This window comes from Salmo salar, chromosome ssa29, assembly GCF_905237065.1.
Source record: "Salmo salar chromosome ssa29, Ssal_v3.1, whole genome shotgun sequence".
NCBI classification, from domain to species: Eukaryota; Metazoa; Chordata; class Actinopteri; order Salmoniformes; family Salmonidae; genus Salmo; species Salmo salar.
This window is the reverse complement of record NC_059470.1, coordinates 17,607,739-17,627,878: the sequence shown is the minus strand read 5'-3', so window position 1 is coordinate 17,627,878 and position 20,140 is coordinate 17,607,739. Positions and strand designations below refer to the sequence as shown.

General features: G+C 44.8%; 1 protein-coding gene across 7 annotated transcripts in view; it reads left to right on the top strand.

Annotated features, from left to right (window-relative positions):
• The window catches only part of LOC106590291 (zinc finger CCHC domain-containing protein 2), a 68,691-nt gene extending 48,722 nt beyond the window's left edge, over window positions 1-19,969 (top strand). For 2 of the 7 annotated variants that reach the window (XM_045710723.1, XM_045710722.1), the window contains exons 6-14: window positions 1,703-1,803; window positions 8,829-8,894; window positions 9,848-9,908; window positions 10,373-10,517; window positions 13,126-13,196; window positions 14,007-14,104; window positions 14,421-14,564; window positions 14,669-16,120; window positions 16,761-19,969. In XM_045710723.1, coding sequence (XP_045566679.1) covers window positions 1,703-1,803; window positions 8,829-8,894; window positions 9,848-9,908; window positions 10,373-10,517; window positions 13,126-13,196; window positions 14,007-14,104; window positions 14,421-14,564; window positions 14,669-16,120; window positions 16,761-16,822 — 2,200 coding nt within the window. In that variant the 3' untranslated portion in view covers window positions 16,823-19,969. Of the gene's footprint in view, window positions 1-1,702; window positions 1,804-8,828; window positions 8,901-9,847; window positions 9,909-10,372; window positions 10,518-13,125; window positions 13,197-14,006; window positions 14,105-14,420; window positions 14,565-14,668; window positions 16,644-16,760 lie in introns of all 7 variants that reach the window. The other 5 variants (XM_014181140.2, XM_045710721.1, XR_006762703.1 and 2 more) reach the window with 4 other exon arrangements.
• The last annotated feature ends 171 nt before the right edge of the window (window positions 19,970-20,140 follow it).

Genomic DNA, 20,140 nt, shown 5'->3' with positions numbered 1-20,140 from the left:
ATAAAAGTGTCTGCTAAATGGCAAAGAATATAGAATAGTGTGTGCTGTACCTACTGCAGTGATGCCATATACTCAGCCTAGGCTATGCTTACACCCCAAGGGATTCTCCTTGGCGATTTCTCGTCAGTTTCTTTGAACCATTTGTCAGTTTCTCATTGTTTCTCATTTCACCAGTCTCCAAGGAGAGTGTCTCAATTGTTCCCTCTCACTGATGTTGATCTATTTAGACTTTTATCCCCTCTGCTCTTCTGTAACAACATGACTGCATGATTACTTGAACAAAATGTCCTCCTCTGTGTTCTCAGTCAGAGGAATGCAAACAGACTAGTGCCCTTTTGATTTTTTTTTTAGACCAAAACCCTTTGCAATAAGCAGACTGACTGACTGTGTGTGTGTGTGTGTGTGTGTGTGTGTGTGTGTGTGTGCTGTGTGTGCGTGCGTGCGTGCGTGCGTGCGTTAGAGGTGTGTGCGTGCATGTGTGTACATGACACACCATCTTGGTTACTTTGAGGTGCGGTGTCTTGTTGTGAGGACAACAATGCCCCCTCCTGGAAACCACTTCTAGTAAGTTTCGTTTTAATGGAAAATGAAAGCTTAGAGGGCCATTAACTCAACTGATAGATGACAATGAACAAACAATACAAGTTTGAAGCATTTATCCTTTGCTATGTAAGCCTATTCAAGAGTACCCGATGATTGGATTAAATAAATGGCAAAGTGTATGTTGGCCTGGTCAGTGAAGCGTTGACAGACACACACACACACACACACACACACACACACACACACACACACACACACACACACACGGTTCAGCTTTGGTTTCATATCCAAAGGGCAGGGCCACTTCTCGTCAATCAGCTGGGTAAGGCTGTTGTTCCTTCCAGATCACCCAGTCGCACCCCTTGTGTCCAATATCTGACCACATTACTGTAACCTGACAACACAGCCACGCAACCGATGAAACAGAACTACTATGCCATAAAATTACACATCCATAATTCTAAAAACATATTGAGTTATATGATCTCTATCTACTTGGCCCACTCTCAGGCGCTAGCAGACAGTGGAATGAATTCAGCACTTCTTTCATCAAATGTCCTTATTGCAAAATTAATGGAATTTGTACTCTGATGCGTTTTTGAAAGCGGATAGAAATTAGACTATTTCCGTTTGACATTTGGGATCCCGCTGTGTTGTGACGGCATGGATCTCACAATCTGGCTGGCAATTTTACCTTCAGAGAAGTTGCATGGCAACAAGCTATATGCCTAAGTTATGAGGTAAACTGAGGAGCGGACCCTGAGGAATGGAATGGATCCTGTTGAAAAGAGCAGAGCCCACATTCATAAAGTCTGAGTAGGAGGGATCTAGGATCAGATCCTCCCTGTCCATATAATCTTATTCATTATGATCTAAAAGGCTAAACTGATCTTAGATCATTTTGAGTACGGTCCCAGCGCTTCCTGTTAAAGTAGAACTCCATCCAGCTTTAAAATGTAGGTCAACACTGACAGTACAGTCAAGTGATTACTAGTCATCGCATCAGATTCCTCCAGTGTATTGGTTCAACGTTTTACCCCACAGATTTGACTTCAGCTTTGCGTCTCGGCTAACTTGTCATTTTATATTTTTCACCCATTTACAAAAGGTCTCTTTTTCAAAGAAGTAAAATTACAAAAATGTTTTTTTCTCTTGCCAGGGAGAAGTTTCTGTCGGCTCCACAAGCTTTCCGACAGACAAGCAAGGTCTGTGGTTTCTTCCTGTGTGAGTCCTCCTCCTCCAGCCCCAGCTGCAGCAGATGTAAGCAGTGTGTGTGTGTGTGTGTGTGGGCGTGGCGTGTGTCAGGACATTTGACAGGCTGCATTTTAATTTAACGGACATTTTAAGAAATTTACCAGACCCATATGCATTGGGTGCGTAACTTGATTAGGTCATCCACCCACGGTGCTCAGAATGACAGAAATCACATTTAGTTTATGGTAATTCATCTTCACAAAACATGCAGCTCGAGGAGGCAATGGCGTGCATCCATCTTACCAAATTCCGATGCGCAATTTGAAGACGTTAGAATAACTGTCCAAACGGTCTAAGCACTGCAGTGCTAGAGGCGTCACTACAGACACCCTGGTTCGAATCCAGACTCGGGTCTAAGGCACTGGGGTATAAATAAATAGAATAACTGTCCACGTTTACTTTTTCTCCGCCAGCAAGACAAGTAACGAACAGAAAAATCACTAGCATATGTGAATCTACTATCCCCCATAGTAGAAAAGTCGACCTATTCTATTGGTCAGCTTGTCGTTCTGTGCGAGAAAGAAATATCCTATTCCGAACAGACTCTGGGACAGTTGTGGGACGACAGATCCCAAATTCATACAAACAGTAGATCTAGGCTACTTCCCTCAATAGAAACATTAAAAAGCAAATGAGGCTCATGCAACAGATCAGAACGTTTAGCTTAAAATGTTGATAAAATATTACTTCACATTATTGCGCAGAAATGCACACGAAGCGCAACGCACATGCGAGATGAATAAAGAGATCTAAAGATGCAACAACTAGCATGGGTTGCTTTAATGACTAGGATTGTGCCTTTGGCAACTGGACAATGAAATAAAGTTGAGAGAAATAGGCGACTAGTTATAATATTTATAAAATAATTGCCTGCACATTTGGTTGGATTTTGGCTAGGCTACTTTGAAGCAAGGTAAGACATGCCTCATATGTCGTAAAACAGGTTCCAAACAATTAAGTATATGTTTTGAAAATGCATACTGCCTCTAGCTCATTGCAAAGTTGTGTGTGACGTTCTGAAGTCTGCCTTGTTGCCTATGCACTTGAATAGCGAATGGGAAGCGCGCTTCAATTACCAGTTGAGAAATAAACTGTAATCGTGGCCATTGTTTTTAACACGTGATTGCATTTACAATTGTTTCCGCAATGATTGGGCTTATAAAAGCAAATGTTTCACTCCAGCAGCAACAAACAGCTGTTTCATGAGCTGTAGCAGCAGCTCTCGCACTACATCAACTGATATTTCGATCAATGAATAGGCTAAAATGCATTGTTTCTCAATGGGATTTAAAAAGTTCGCCCTGACAATTGGCCGGCGCCAATTTTATTTAGCGGCTTTTCTTTTTTTGGGGGGGGGGGAGCTGGCTATTACCGGCTAATGGAAACCCTTGTGTGTGTGTGTGTGTAAGTGTATTTATACATATGTTGGAATACAGGCTCAGAGACGTGCCATAGAGCAGTGCTAAAAGGCCATAATAAAATGGGTCGTTTCTAAACCGCGATAAAATATTAGAGTTGGAAAATACTAAATAAATTCTGCCATTTCTTTAAAGTGTTTGCATGTGGTGGTGGTGGGGACCATCCTATTTTAGGTGTGAATTAGGGCTGGGAATTGCAAGGGACCTCACGATAGAATATTATAACGATATTTAGGTACCGATATGTATTGCGATTTGATACTGCAATTAGGACTATTAGGAACACCCCTTTTCCCTCAGAACAGCCTCAATTCGTCAGGACATGGACTCTACAGGGTGTCGAAAGCGTTCCACAGGGTTGCTGGCACATGTTGACATCAATGCTCCCCACAGTTGTGTCAAGTTGGCTAAATGTCCTTAAGGTGGTGTACCATTCTTGATACACACGGGAAACTATCGAGCATGGAAAAACTCAGCAGCGGCGCAGTTTTTCTCACAAACCGGTGCGCCTGGCACCTACTACCATACCCCGTTCAAAAGCACTTAAATCCTTTGTGTTGTCCATTCACCCTCTGAATGGCACACAAACTAAATTTAAGTCTCAAATGTGTCAAGGCTTAAATAAAATGATTTAACCTGTCTCCTCCCCTTCTCTACAATGATTGAAGTGGATTTAACAAGTGACATCAAAAAGTAATCATAGCTTTCACCTGGATTCACCTGGTCAATCTATGACATGGAAAGAGCTGGTGTTTATAATCTTTTGTACACTCAGTGCATGTCTGCTGCAGAGAGACAAGAGAGAACATTAGGATAAAAGTGCTGAAAGCATGTTGGCTCACTATTTAGTAATTTCGCAGACGCTCTTATCCGGAGCGACTTACAATTAGTGCATTCATCTTAATTAAGATAGCTGGTGAGACAACAACATATCACAGTTGTATTGTATTTTCCCTCAATAAAGTAGTTATCAGTAATCGAAGTGTGTGCTTGATTCACCAAGCAAGACATTAACAGAAACAAGTTATTGAAACAAATTAGTCTGCTCTTATTGTAGAAACAAGATGGGGAACAAGCTATAGGGTGAAAAACAGGAGTTTTAGGATCACCACTTTATTTTAAGAATGTGAAATGTCAGAATAATAGTAGAGAGAATTATTTATTTCAGCTTTTATTTCTTTCATCACATTCCCAGTGGGTCAGAAGTTTACATACACTCAATTAGTATTTGGTAGCATTGCCTTTAAATTGTTTAACTTGGGCCAAATGTTTTGGGTAGCCTTCCACAAGCTTCCCACAATAAGTTGGGTGAATTGTGGCCCATTCCTCCTGACAGAGCTGGAGTAACGGAGTCAGGTTTGTAGGTCTCCTTGCTTGCATACGCTTTTTCAGGTCTATCCACAAGGTCTACAGGTCTACCCACTTTTCTATAGGCTGGAGGTCAGGGCTTTGTGATGGCCACTCCAATACCTTGACTTTGTTGTCCTTTGGAAGTATGCCTGGGGTCATTGTCCATTTGGAAGACCCATTTGTGACCAAGCTTTAACTTCCTGACTGATGTCTTGAGATGTTGCTTCAATACATCCATATAATTGTCTTTCCTCATGATGCCATCTATTTTGTGAAGTGCACCAGTCCCTCCTGCAGCAAAGCACCCCCACAACATGATGCTGCCACCCCCGTGCTTCACGGTTGGGATGGTGTTCTTTGGCTTGCAAGCCTCCCCCTTTTTCCTCCAAACATAACGATGGTCATTATGGCCAAACAGTTCTATTTTTGTTTCATCAGACCAGAGGACATTTCTCCAAAAAGTACGATCTTTGTCCCCATGTGCAGTTGCAAACCGTAGTCTGCCTTTTTTATGGCAGTTTTGGAGCAGTGGCTTTTTCCTTGCTGAGCGGCCTTTCAGGTTATGTCGAAATAGGACTCGTTTTACTGTGGATATAGATACTTTTGTACCTGTTTCCTGTAGCATCTTCACAAGGTCCTTTGCTGTTGTTCTGGGATTGATTTGCACTTTTCGCACGAAAGTACGTTCATCTCTAGGAGACTGAGCGCGTCTCCGTCCTGAGTGGTATGATGGCTGCGTGGTCCCATGGTGTTTATACTTGCGTACTAGTGTTTGTACAGATGAACGTGGTACCTTAACGCGTTTGGAAATTGCTCCCAAGGATGAACCAGACTTGTGGAGGTCTACAATTTTTATTCTGAGGTCTTGGCTGATTTCTTTTGATTTTCCCATGATATCAAGCAAAGAGGCACTGAGTTTGAAGGTAGGCCATGAAATACATCAACAGGTACACCTCCAATAGGCTAATTGACATAATTTGAGTCAATCAGAAGCTTCTAAAGCCATGACATAATGTTCTGGAATTTTCCAAGCTAGTGTATGTAAACTTCTGACCCACTGGAATTGTGATACAGTGAATTATAAGTGAAATAATCTGTCTGTAAACAATTGTTGGAAAAATTACTTGTCGTGCACAAAGTAGATGTCCTAACCGACTTGACAAAACTATAGTTTGTTAATAAGAAATTTGTGGGGTGGTTGAAAAACAAGTTTTAATGACTCAAACCTAAGTGTGTATGTAAACTTCCGACTTCAACTTTAAATGACTAAAACCAGATATAAAGTATGTTGAAAAGATAATGGAGCAATATATTTTAAATGAGATCATCTTTGAGAACTGTCAATCACCAAAATAAAAACGAAACATTCTGGGAGAATCTAAAATTCAAAGAATGTCATGGCATTGATTTTGCTATAATGTTTGAGTCACTCAGAAAGCATAAGAACGAGCCATGGAAAAATGTGTAGAATTCCAGGAAATTTGCTTTAAAACTGAAAATGTCGTCGTCGGGTAAGAGGATGGCCTACAAAACCATGCCATTGGCCACGCCCACTACCAAGCCCCCACCTCTTTGCCACCGCTGCTGAAATAAATCCTAGGGGAAACACTGCAAGCAACACAGTGAAAATTGTGTAGGCTACCTGTATGTGTTTTTTTTATAGGGGGGCACTCATAAAAAGTCATAAAACTATTGTTTTATTAACATTCCGAATGTCATTATCTATCCTTGTATTTAGCAAATTTTAGACAAAGCCTTATAAAATATGCCTATTTGTTATTTTGATTAATGCTCTTGCAAGTAATCGAATACTAACATCCGTTCGGATATTCAAATAACAATGCCCATCCCTAACTTGGAGTCAAAGTAGCGATATAATATCGTCCCCTCACCCCTAATCACATGGTCATAAGGCATGCAGATGACATACCGTACCATCCATGGCCATGCCATCATTCTCCTAACTCATGTCATGGATCACGATACATCATGGCACATTAGCCGTCCTCCTCAAGCTCCGCTCATCCACATGTTGCTCCATCCCTCTCTCCATGGCTGAGGCTGGGCAGCGGGATGATGAATAGGTCCCCCAGGCACCTGTTCGGGGAGAAGCGCTCTCGGAAGGCCCCTAAATCATCCAAAATCAACAGACTGGGGCTGCTATGGAGTGGAGGGGGGGTTGAGAAAGCCCTGTGGATACAGAGCATGAGGACGTGTGTGTGTGTGTGTGTGTGCATACTCTTGTCATACCGTTTGTATACAAACACATGCTTTGAGGTGGGCTCTAGGCTGTCTGTGTGTGTGCGCGACTCACCCACAGCTCCCTAGCCTTCCCGCAGAGCAGCTGTACATTGACACCCAGGTGAGGTGAGCGATGCGGGCAGCACGATCCCCATGGCAGGCCCAACAACAGGATGTACTGTTCAGAACTGGGCCACGTCACCATGGATGTGTCCCAAATGGCAGCCCATAAGTCAGCCTCAGGACTACTGTACTGGCACTACAGAGGAATACCACTGACCAATGGCTATCAATCCACCTCTTTTTACCCATCCTCTTTCTCTCCCCTCCACTCTATGGATGCATCTCGTATAGCACCCTATTCCGTATGCAGTGTACTACTTTTGACAAGAGTAGTGTTTTATATGGGGAATAGGCTGCCATTTGTGACTCCGTCTTCGTCATATTCTCAGTTGGATGAATTGTGCAACCCCATAACAGGAAGCATTAGGTCAGAGGAGGCACTCAAAGCTTTTAATGTGGCTCAATTTGACGCAACATTTTCCCCCTTTTTGGTTAATCCTGTAAATGTCAGTCCCTTTACCCCTCTCCAACCTTTTGTATTATAAACCTAGCTGTTTTTGGAACGTCCTTTGAGCAGCCGAATCTTTAACAGCACCGTAAAAATGGATTCGTGTGGAGGTGTTGATATGTTCCACAACCTAAATGAAATGGGTTCCATTTCGCACCCTCAGAGCAGGATAGAGGGGAAACAAGGGAGAATTAGATTTGTGCTAACAAAACGCATCAGTGACTCTGGACATTTTATTAGAGGGTCCAGCTAGCCCTAGATTGATGGATGAAGGGAGAGCGGAAGAGGGGGAGGAAAGGAGATATGGAGGGAGTGTGGAGGTGTTGATAGGCCATTGGCCAACAGCACCAGTTACTGCTAATAATATATTTTTTATTTAACTAGGCAAGTCAGTTAAGAACGAGTTCTTATTTGCAATGACGGCCTAGGAACAGTGGGTTAACTGCCTTGTTCAGGGGCAGAACGACAGATTTTTACCTTGTCAGCTCAGGGATTCGATCTAGCAACCTTTCGGTTACTGGCCCAATGCTCTAACCACTAGGCTACCTGCCGCTTAAAGTAAAGTGTTGCCTAGATGTCTTAGTGACTTACTGCAATGGATTACTGTTTATGAAGGATAGGATATGTGAATGATTATGCATCATGTAGCTTCATGGGAAACAAGCATATCTCCCCATACTTCCCCTTTAATATCAGACACATCAGACTGACTTGTCAATGCTACTTCCTTGCCAATACCTACACTCCCTATTGTGTCTCCTACTGAAGCCATCTGGCATCAGAGGCTACGTCCCAAATGACTCCCTTTTACCTATGGGCTCTGGTCAAAAGTAGTGCCATATATACGGAATAGGGTTACCCTGCCCTACCTGAGAGACCGGTGGCGGGTGACAGCAGAGGGCTGACAACTTAGGTGGGAGAGGCAGGTGTGGGGGACCCGATCGAGTGTTCGTGTCACCGCAGAGTGATCCACACAGAGGGGCTGAGTGATCTACAAGGCCCAGATGGTAAAGGAGAGGGTGACACAAAGAGAGACAGCTCCGATCAGGTGCTCCATGATTAACAGCAGTGTTTCCCCTAGCTCGACTTCCCCTACTTGTGATGGCGGTCCGCCTGACTATGTTGTCTAAAAGACTGACTTGATGTGTCATTGTACTAATTCACATTAAACTAATAGCAGTTTTCCACTGGGCAAGTCATGACATTTTTTCCCCCCAATTTTGTGATATCCAATTGGTAGTTACAGTCTCGTCCCATCACTGCAACTCCCATACAGACTCGGGAGAGGCAAAGGTCGAGAGCCATGCATCCTCCGAAACACGACCCCGCCAAGCCTCACTGCTTCTTGACACTGCTCGCTTAACCCGGAAGCCAGCCGCACTAATGTGTGTGTGTGTGTGTGTGTGTGTGTGTGTGTGTGTGTGTGTGTGTGTGTGTGCCTCTCTTTCCAGTTAACCCTGTGGCCCTAGGGAAGCCATACAAAGAGGACTGCTCAGAGGCATCAAGCCAGGAGGAAGGTGTGTGTGAGTACCCCATCCCCGACCTGCTTCACCCCAAACCCTGTTCACCCTACTCATTCCAACATGGTTAACCCCCTAACCCAGGTCAACCTGAAGCCCACTCCCCTCTTCCCAACCCTGTTTACCTCCCAGTTCAGAGGCGGAATCTAGAAGTTTTGACAGTAAGCCAACACCTTAACTGGTGGGAAGAGAAGTGAGAGTTGTTGATTTGAAGAAGGGTTGTTGCAGATATCTTTAGCCTAGACTATTCCTCGCAAGGGTTTACCTAAACTCCAGTGAAAAAGCCTGTGTTATGTCACGTAGCTCGCCAGCTAACCATGTGTGAACCAGAAATATAGGGCACTTATACTCCGTCACATCTCTGTTTTAGGTGTCTATTAATTTACTTTCAACTGAGCAGGGGGAGGGGAAGGGAGGAATGCACATGATTCTTTCTCTGGCTCGGCAGGGCAGGAGAGGAAGTCCTGTACTCCAGGACAAACAAGTAGCGCTATGTCGCTAACTTCTGTTTATTTTGGTCGGGTGCTAGGAAAGCCTGGGCTCTGTTTCTTTCTCTCTCTATCTATCTCTGTCGCTCTTCTCTCTGTCGCTCTCCCTCTCTTACTCTCTCTCTCTTCCATCCCTTGCATTTCGAGGCTATATTTTGCCCGTTGTCCGTGCACTGGGCTCACAGGCTAATCACAGGCCACAGTGCTGTGATATTCAGATGTGCAGCATACACTCACTGCAGGCTTAGCTAAACCAATTAATGCCCTATTAGTATAATAACTTATGTCATAAAGCATTACAACGTTCCTCACTGAGGACAGCACAGAAAAACCTGTTGCTACTGACTGATAAATAAAGATGGAAATGAGTTTTGATGTGAACTGAAAAGTTGATTTTTAAATCGTATTGTTCCTGTCAACTAAAGATGAATGAATGAATAAATAAATGTCTCTACCCTACAGATTTGGAGCCGTACGTTCAGGGGCACCGGAAGAAACATGGCAGCAAGAGCCCCAGCCTTAAGTAAGCACCCTGTTGTCTTAATGTAACAGACGTCACGTAGCTTTTAACAAGCACCGCTTTCCTCACACCGAGGCTCGAACCCAAGACCTCCACCTCGCAAACACACGTGACTGCTCTCCTGAAGCGTTTTACCAGTCACGCTGCCGACAAGCTAGCTATTCGGCAGTGCAAGTGGAGACACTTCAGGCTGAGGAGTGACTTTCGCACATCCCCATGCGCTACATTAACACCATAGTAGGTAGAAGTTGCTCCTAACCACTGGTCAAGAGTCAGATGTCTATCTCCCCACCTAATGAAAAAGGTTTGGAAGGAGAGTAGAGTAACCTAATCCTAGATCTGTGGTTAGGAGTAACTCCTCCTTCAAATGAGTAGCTCCTACCACCCCAGATCTACACAAGTGCCAATAGTTTTGTTTCTGAGGAAAGACATGAAAATGATTCTCATTCCGCCTCTCCTTTTCCCAGCATTCCCAATGCCAAAAGTTCCCAGGGGGAGAGCAGTCGGAGGGGGCCCCACGGCTTGGAGCACAACGGCCTGCCAGACTGGAGGAGGAAGAGCTGTACGCTCAAACCCAACCAAGACACCTCTGGGGGGCTGGGCCCAGAGCAGGTGAGACAGACGGAAAACAAGGCTACATCCCAAATGGCACCCTATTCCCTTTATAGTGCACTACTTTTGACCCAAAAACGGTGAATTTACAGTTAACGCTAAGCAATTGAGGCATTGTTATTCAGATAGTTTTGTATCATTGTGTACAATGTATGAACATACAGTACATTCTGATTGGTTGTTTTTGTTGTTGACTTTGAAAATGGCTCCTCAGGAACATTGACTGACAACCCTGGGTTACACAGACTAAGGAGTTAATTTAGACCAGGCAGACATGTTACATTTCAAGATGGCGGACACATTGCTCCACTTTAGCCTGTAGAGTGTCAGTGACCAAATTAGGGCTAATGCTCCGTATAAACAACATAAGCGTGTGTGAGAGCATCTTTGCGTGTGGCTCAGTTGGTAGAGCATGGTGTGTGCAACGCCAGGGTTGTGGGTTCGATTCCCACGGGGGGCCAGTACAAAAAAATGCATGAAATGTATGCATTCACTACTGTAAGTCGCTCTGGATAAGAGCGTCTGCTAAATGAGTAAAATGTAAATGTACCACACACACACACCACAACCGTGTGACATGGGCCAGGGGACTATTCACTTGGCCTAGTGACATCAATCAAGAGTATGTTTGCAATCAACTGACCCAGCACATTCTTTCCACAGCGCTTCTCAAAGGAACCTATACAATGGGGGCTTGTCCATTCAGGAATCATTACACACAGGGCCCCAAAGAATAAATAACACCTTCCGCTTCATATAGTTATTGACATAGGATTACTTTGCTCACTGCCCTAGCATTGATGTTTTTCATTGAATGTCAGACATGTTACGGAATGTAGGGAGAATGCCTGCCTGCATACTGATTTATGCTCCCAAAACGTTTAGTTAAAACGTTTTTACTACCTTTGTGGGACGAAATTTCCCTCCTAGGCTCTATCCAGAACCGTAGGCCACAATCTCAGTGGCATCAAGAATCACATTTATTATTTATAAGATCTTATCATGTCAATAGGGATAGTAACATCATGAGTTGGGATTATGGTTTATTGTTTAGCAAGCTAGCTACATGTCTTAACAAAAGACTCCTATGCAAGTATCCATTTCAATAGAAATGTTGAGACGTAACGTTAGCTGGTAAATTCGCTCTGGCTATCTACTCCGACTTCAGACCACTGGTAAGATATTCTAGCTAGCTACATTGTCAAAATTAGAAACGTGTAATATCTGAAATAGTCTTTTCGTTTCAAGTTAAAGTGTACTGTTAGCTAGAAAGCTAACGTTAGATGGCTGGCAGGCTTGCTAGCTAACGTTACGTGTATGATCTTATTATTCGTATCTCAGAGCCATTTGCTTTGCTTGTTATAGCCAACTGTTCGCTAGCTAACATTGAACCTGGTTGGTTAGCTACAGATTCATGCAGGGTAGTAATGTCATGAGTCGTGATTATGTTTCATTGTTTAGCTAGCTAGCTACACGTCTTAACAAAATACTAATTTTAATAGAATAGCACTGCGACAACTGTTAGTCAGTTAGCTTGGATGCTTAACTGCTGTTGTTAGGACAGAATGCTCGGATCGACCCTTAAAGAGATTGGTGGAGTTAAAGCGTAAGAGGGTGTGAATGATGCTGAATGGGAAGAAGACCTCTCCAGTAGGTACCAAAATATTCAAAGGCCATTCAAAGTGAGGTTACAAGTTTATCAACTTTCAAAGCAGAATTACTTTCCCATTATTCCTCAAATGCAGTGTATGATATACCATTTTGTAGCTCTGTGTCTCTGCTTTTATCCAATGGGCTCCCGAGTGGCGCAGCGGTCTAAGGCACTGCATCTCAAATTTTGCTTCTTGAGACCGAATCAAGGCGATCGATCACATATACCTGTGTGTGTGCGTGTGTGGACATGTTTAACTATACTTTTGGGGACCAGAAGTCCCCACAAGAATAGTAAACAAACAAATATTTGACCAACTGGGGACATTTTGTTAGTCCCCACAAGGTCAAATGCTATTTCTAGGGGATTTAGTGTTAGAGTTAGGGTTAGGAGCTAGAGTTAGTTTTAGGGTTAGCAGCTAGGGTTACTTTTAAGTTTTCGGTTTAAGGTTATGGTACGGGTTAGGTTTATGGTTTAGGGAAAATGGGATTTAGTATGGGACTGAATTGTGTGTCCCCACAAGGTTAGTTATACAAGGGTGTGTGTGTGTGTGTGTGTGTGTGTGCGCTCCAAGGTCACAGCCCTCAGCAGCAGTAATAACATGTCTAGCTCAGCAGCAATAGGATTGCTATCAGCGTTAGCCATGGTGAAGCGCTGTGCCCTTTGACCCCGCCCACTATAGCTCTGGGTCGGTGTCCAGCACCGCCTCATTCATGTGGCCCTCATCATGTGACAGGGGTTGTGTAACAGGCAGCAGTATGGCATTCCTGCTCTGGCACATGGTATAGTTGGAGCTATAGGTTTTAAAGACACAGTCTGTAGATTCCCTTTCTCCTGTGGTTGTATGAGGAATATAACATGATAAACCAACCCTCCTCCTTGAGAGCAAACTGAGTGTGCAGGCTTGTATCATTGAATGTTCCGTTGTCTGAATATATATTTTTCCTCTGTCTGCAGCATCAGGACAGTGAGAAGAGGAGCAGCCACCCTGCCACCAAGAGCAAGCCACGAGCACTGGGACCAGACAGGTGATCACTATTCCCTATATAGTGCATTATTTGCATTATTTATGCCCAGGTCCCATAGGGCTCTGGTCAAAAGTAGTGCTATATATATATGGAAAAGGGTGCCATTTGGGATGCTGCCTATATCAATATTCAAACCTGACTTACGGTTGAATCTGCTCATAATCTATCATCGCAAGACAGTCAGTCACCATCACTCACCTTCTAAAAGGGTCCTAACATTGACTGACATTTAAGAGACTTCCATATTCAGACATACTGGCTCAACACTGAGCCGGCTGACCATACAGTTGCTACGTTGTGATAAGTGCCGAGCACACACTGAGCACTCAGACAAACGTGGCCATGACGGGTACGACAGGCTCGGGGAAACGAATGCTAAAACAGTGTGACTGAGTTCAGGAACCCCCATCATGTGGCCTGACAGAGAAGGCATAGCATTTTGCTAGCTAGCTAGCATGCTAACAGCCGAGCCAGAGATGGTTTAATTTGTAAGCTGTTTTCCTTTTCTTTCTTTTTTTTTGTCACAGTTCCGGTCTGCATAAGAGGTGGTTGCCAAGCGCCCAGGCAGACAACTGCTACAGGCGCTTTTGAGAACTAGTAGAGACTACAAATAAAGGAGTTTTCCTCCCTATCTACTTATTAGAAACATTTCTATTTGGGCTATAGGGTTTAGCATTGCGCTAGCTAGCATTCTAGAAACAGAGCTGTCTCCTCCTGCTACCAACTAATGTGACAAGCCACAGGCCTCAATTTCTCTTATCCTCCCTCTTTTATCTTTTGTGACTAACCGCTCGCCTGTCTTTCCTCCAGGGAAAAGGGGAAGAAAGGAGAAGGAAGAGCTGCCTACTTGACGAACGGGAGCATAGTGCGTCCGGCTTCTCAGCGAACGCGACAATCGACAGGGAAAGGTGGGAATCGATGGAGATTCATTTGCCCTGGCAGTCTTCTTCCTGTCCCAGTCGACTCTGAAATGTTATCAAATGCTATTTGGAGAAAAAAGATTGTGTTTTTGTTTTCTGGATGAAATGGAGGCTTGTAGTAACTTAATTTTACCAACAGAAAGCAGTGTTGTACAAGTTTATTGGGCATAGCTTTTTAGTCTTTTGAGCTGCTTATTTGAATGCCTTGGCACACTTATGCCTTCAAATGTTTTGTTTGATTTATTTGTTTGTTTTATTTGTTTGTTTGTTTTATTGAATTAAATCTAGTGTGATTAATGTTCAGGTTGTGTGTGTCCAGACGGTCGTCTAGTCGGAGGCTCCAGTCAGGACGTGTACGGAGACACCTCGTCGGAGAGCTACAGCTCCCCCTCCAGCCCCCAGCACGATGGACCAGAGAGCCTGGACAGCGAGGACGAGAAGGACAAAGGTGACACGCACTCACACACACACCATTATTAGAGTTTGTGCTTGTTTAGGTTTTTGGACAGGAGCACTAAGACTTGTTCCCCTCGCTCTCTCTCTCTCCCGCAGATACAGATAGTCACTCAGACGACTCCAGCAGCCAGGGTAGAGCGGACGCCTTCTTCTCCTGCCAGGAGGTTGCAGGGGGAGGCTTGCCCACCATCCATCCCCTGGCCTCTGCCAAGCCTGCTGGGGAGCCCCTCTGCCCCGAGACCATCCCCAACTTTCCCCCCATCACCTTTATGCAACCCCTGCCCTACATACTGCCCAACGGAGCACTGCCCGCCGATGCCTCTCTGCCAGTCCTGCCTCCTCAGGTGGCAGCGGCCCTGGTAGACAACAAGGTTGTGGGAGGACTGATCATGCAGGTGCCCTTGGTCCTCCGAGAGCCCATGCCCACCCCAGTGCCCACTCCTGTGCCAGGGGACACAGAGAAGAGGGATGCCCTTGCTGCAGTGCCCGTGGTGCTTCCAGGGTTTGGCTCCCCCACCCTGGGCTTACACCCCCCTGGCAGCCCTGCCCTGCAGCCCCTGATCCAGCGCTTCAAAACGGCCCCTCATAAGGCAACTGTCACTTCCGAGGGTGTCACCGCCTCCTCTGCCCACCACCCCCCGGTTGGAGCCATCAGCGTCATCGCCCCCGGCCCACCCTACGCCTCACCCCTGCAGCCAGCCTACCCCGACCCTGCCGCCAACCCCCTAACCCCTTCTGTACCCCTAGGGGAGCCTAGCATCCCTCACGCCAAGCACCCGGGCATGGCTCTTCCCTCAGGCCTGCCCTCTCCATACACCATGCCCCCCATCCCCACCTCCATCATGGCAACGCTGGGGGCAGGGGTAGCCGGAGTAGGGGTAGTGCCCACAGCTGGACAGGTTCAGGCGGTGGTGCCCCCATCCGTGCCCACCCACAACCCCGGTCCTGTGCCCAGCCCCAGCCCTGCCCTTACCCATAGCACGGCACAGAGCGACTCCACCTCCTACATCAACAGCACCAGCTGTGCCAGTAACCTCGTCGCGCAACCACAACAGCAGCAACAACAGCAGCAGGCGACTCCCCAGCAACAGCCCATGTGCTGCGGGGCGTGCGGTTGCCGGGGAGGCTGCGGCACCAGCAACAACAGCCACACAGCGCCTTCATTCTTCTTCCCCCACCAGATGCCGCCGCGGCAGGTGTTCGGTGTGCCGCCCATCTTCCAGCTGACGTCCCTGTGCAACAGCAGCTACCTCAGCCAGCCTCCCCCCCAGAGCAACGGCCAGGCCCAGCTACCCTTCTTCCCATCCGCCCCGGCCCCCTACGCCAGCCAGACCCTGCTGCACACGCACCCCCACTCCCACACTGACCACCTACTGGGCACACAGCAAGGCTACAGCCTCCAGCAGATGGCACCCTACAACCGCTTCTACCCGCACATGTACCCCTCCAGTGTGGGCATGGTGCCCGGGGGCGGGAGGCGGAGGTGCACTGGGGGTAGCAGTCGGCGTCAACAAGAAGAACGCCAACGTCTCGTGCTACAACTGTGGGGTCAGTGGCCACTACGCACAGGACTGCATACAGCCCTCCATTGACTCGACACAGCAAGGTAATAACGCCACCGCCAGGGGCAGGGTGGAGCGGGGAGGGGCGGCCGCTGGCCTCTTCGGACGGCCCCCTCCGCCCCCCCTGCAGCACTTCCCCCCCCAAGTAGAGGTCAGCCCTCAGGACTGACCCCACCCCTCTCGATTTCTCTCTTACACAACAGTACCCTACACCCACCCACACAGAGGGCACCCTTGATCAAGCTTGGGAAGGCACACCTTTGCAGTAACCCTCCCCACCCCCTACCCTCCAAAAACAGACTATTAGCCACCTTCATTTCCATTTTCAGGACTTATTTAGAGCCAGGAGCTGCTGTAAAGGGCTCTCTCATCTCAGGAGACCTGTGGACATTTCTCTCAAACTCTCTGTTAGCAGGGCAAAGACAAAACACAGCAGAACAGTTAAAAATGAAAAACGCAGACCAAATGACATGACACACATGTCACGCAGAGGATACGATTAGGTGCAGGTTGGGAATTTGTAGACGTCTCAGTGGAACCTTGTCTTTTTGCTTACTTTCTGAGTTTATTTTTATCGTTTCCCGTTTCTTATTTGTTCGACTGACGCCCACCTCTCTGTTTTTCAGGTGGCTTTCGGCTGAAGTACGCCGCCTCCCACTCTTCCGAAGCACTAGACAACGCCGACTGAAGAAGTCTTCTCGTTCCTCCATCTTGTTTGTCATGAGCGGTCAAAGAGACCCCTCCATTTCAAGAGAGCATCATTCGATGTTTCCCTGTCATTAACCAGGTTTCCATCCAACTTTTTTATGCGAGTAAAGTACATGTCGGATAAAAAATTTAATGACAGGCCTGATGGCAACAGAAAATGTGTCGGTAAACTTTCCAAATGTCGACAAAACAAAATACGCTAGACGAGGTGGGATCTTTTTGTGGCGGTAAAATGCAATGGAAACGCCTTTATGTGCAAATATTGATATAATAACCGTCATATTGAAGTAAACTTGGAGTCACGCTATGATATGGTGTGGTCCTTCCACTATGACTCGGGGAAACCATGCAGTTTATTAGGCTACAGATGAAATCATTTACATTGAACTTCACAGGGTGGTGAAAGTGCACGGTGATCTTGATGCTCCTTTCCAATAAATGTCAAGGGTCAGATTCTGTCGACATGAATATCGATGCTTGACCGCCGTTTAACAAATTAAAAAGATTCTCGCTCTTATCCGTAATAATCTCTTCATGTAGACTAGCCTACCGGCACTGTATCTGCGAGCTGTTGGCTAGAGCGCACGTGCCAAGACCGGAGTAGTCACATTTTCTATTTAACGCAACAGTTTGTGACAAAACTATCAGTAGAGTTGAAAACACGATGGAAACGCATTGAACTTTAGATTTATATTTGGTACATGACAACTTAAGGGAAAAAGTTCATTTTGTGTGTACTGCGTCATCATGCACTGATGTGGAGAAACACTTCTGGTGGGAAAATGTGCATATTTTCTTTATGCAGATTTTTGAATATTCGCTTGAATATATGTCGACAATTTGATTGAAAATTTAGCTATTCTCATTTTCAGTTTGACCTTTTTAACGAGCGCGTGCGAAGAGGGTCCTAAGTACTTGTGCCTGAGACATCACCAACGTCCCCATCACAGCTGAGGGTGAAGCTGTCTTGTTTCCAGAGATGCATCCCCCCCCCCCCCTTCACCAATCCCCGAGAGTGGCTTTTGGTATTTTGCACTGAAGACTGGCACAAGACAGCAGCTCATGTTTACTAACTTATTTCTTATATTATTAGAAAACATTTTTAAAAAGACACCGTGTGTATGGGAGCTTCGTAAAATGATTTTGTTCTCAGAATAGATGGGGGTCCTGCGTGATCTCGATTAAAGAGTTTCATATACTTTGTTTTTTTATAACGGTATATTTATACCTCCTTATTATTGTTATTCGACTAGGATTTTTATTGTTTAACTGTACAGCTACAAAAGATGAATGCAAACCAACAAAAAAAGTCAATGTAAAAAAAATAAATATATATAATTTCTCTTTTTCGCTGCAGTGTTTTTGAATGTACATGTTTAATTTCTTAATGTTAAGGAATCTGGCAGTATCGGGGGGGAAATTCTTAAAGCATTTGCCACTTGATATAATGTGAAATGCATAGTAAGACGTTCTTAATCATCATGTCTGTCATGTAGAAGTGAAATGCTGCTGTGTTTTTTATTTTTGGTAACATGCACTATAGCTACCAGGAATTCTGAAGTCTCTCAAGTGCACTGAAACAGTCCTAAATCAAACCTAGAGACAGATGTTATTGCAGCAGTGACGCTCTATACCTTGCTACACTGCTGTCCCTCCATCCAGTATTCTCTTGGAAATGTTGCACTGCAGAGTCAAGCCACAAGGTGGTGCCATGTGAAGCATCAGTGGTTAGGAGGGATAATACTGTCATTGATAACTCTGAAAATAACTTTTTTTCTTTAGCCATTTCTACAAGACTGGTGGCAAAGGCAGATGTCATGTAGCCTACCTAGACAGTCAATATGTTTATTCTTCCTTCAATGCAGCAGTGAGATCTAACTGTAAGGCATATTGTTTGTACATTGGTAAATGTACTCAAATCGACGCACATACACACTATAAATTGATGTTTTCATGTGAAGTATGAAAATGAAAAGTGTGAACACTAATGGAAGTGTCTGACTGGAGTTTATTGGATATCAGGATTGGTAGCCTTCCAGGGATTGACATTAAGGGTTGCCATATTGCCTGGGGAAAGTGAACTGATCAGTCCAGCTAGTTGAGCCTGCTCTGAGGTTGCCCCATAGGGCTGGTTATTTGTGTTGTGTGTGTGAAAACAACCAAACTGCAAAGAATTCCAGTAGCCTAAATCTGATCTTTCCATTTCCTCCCCATTGTCTGTCTTTCACTTATTAAACAATGTATTTCTGTTGGGCAAGTTGAGCATTCTCTGAGAATTTTTTTTTACTGATGTACGAAATAGAATAATTATTCCAAAATAGAAAGAATTCAATCCATCTTTCTGATTCCTATGTGTAGGTGAAAGGCAGGCAATATGTGGCACTTACTTACTGCCTGTAAATAGATCATTTACATTTTCGGGCAAGTGATCATAATCTTTGGGCAACCAAAAAATACTCCTGACTTGCCCGATGGGCAAGTGCGTTTCAGGCTTCAATGTCAATCCCTGGCCTTCTCAGACAGCATATCCCTTGAGATAATTGTCAATCATTTAGAGCTCTTTCGTGTCTGTTTAAGCTTTGTGGTCTACACATTAAAATTACGTATAGGCATATTACACTTACAGTACACACTTGTTTGTTTATATGAGAAGTTATGTCCATTTTTATGAAAAGTCACACTTAGTACTGTTTGTCTCCAAACATTTTGTGAAAGCTTTCCACCAACCGGTGAAGTACTCTAAATCTCTTCTGCTTGATTTGATGTAAGCAGAGATTTCTTACAATTACTTAAAATATTGAGGCAAACTTGGACATGAACACAGGAAAGAAAATGTGTGGACCACTTTACATTAATCGGCTGGATGATATGAAGAACCATGTGAGCTCGGAGGACAATTGTACATATGAACCTGCCAGTTGTACATGTTGAACATATATGGTTAAAAATGCTGTACTGTAGAGGGTACACTCACTGTTACCTTAAGGTGTATGTTTACTGTATTCTTTGATATCTACATTTTAGTGTACTGGAAAGGTCAAATATATTTCTAGAACGAATTTGGATTTTATGCAAATTGTTGATCTGTTTTCCTGGAATTAACAGCAATAAATACAAAATGCCCCAACATTCTTGTTTATTTGTCTGTTGTAATTAGGTCCTACACTGCTTTTATGTAGTTTTTTTGTACTTTGAACTTCATAGTACAGTTTTATCCACTTGCATTACCGTAGTAGTCAGCTGATGCGGAAGAGTGCGGAATGCGGAAGAGCACTTTTACAGCCCACCAGGTGGTTTA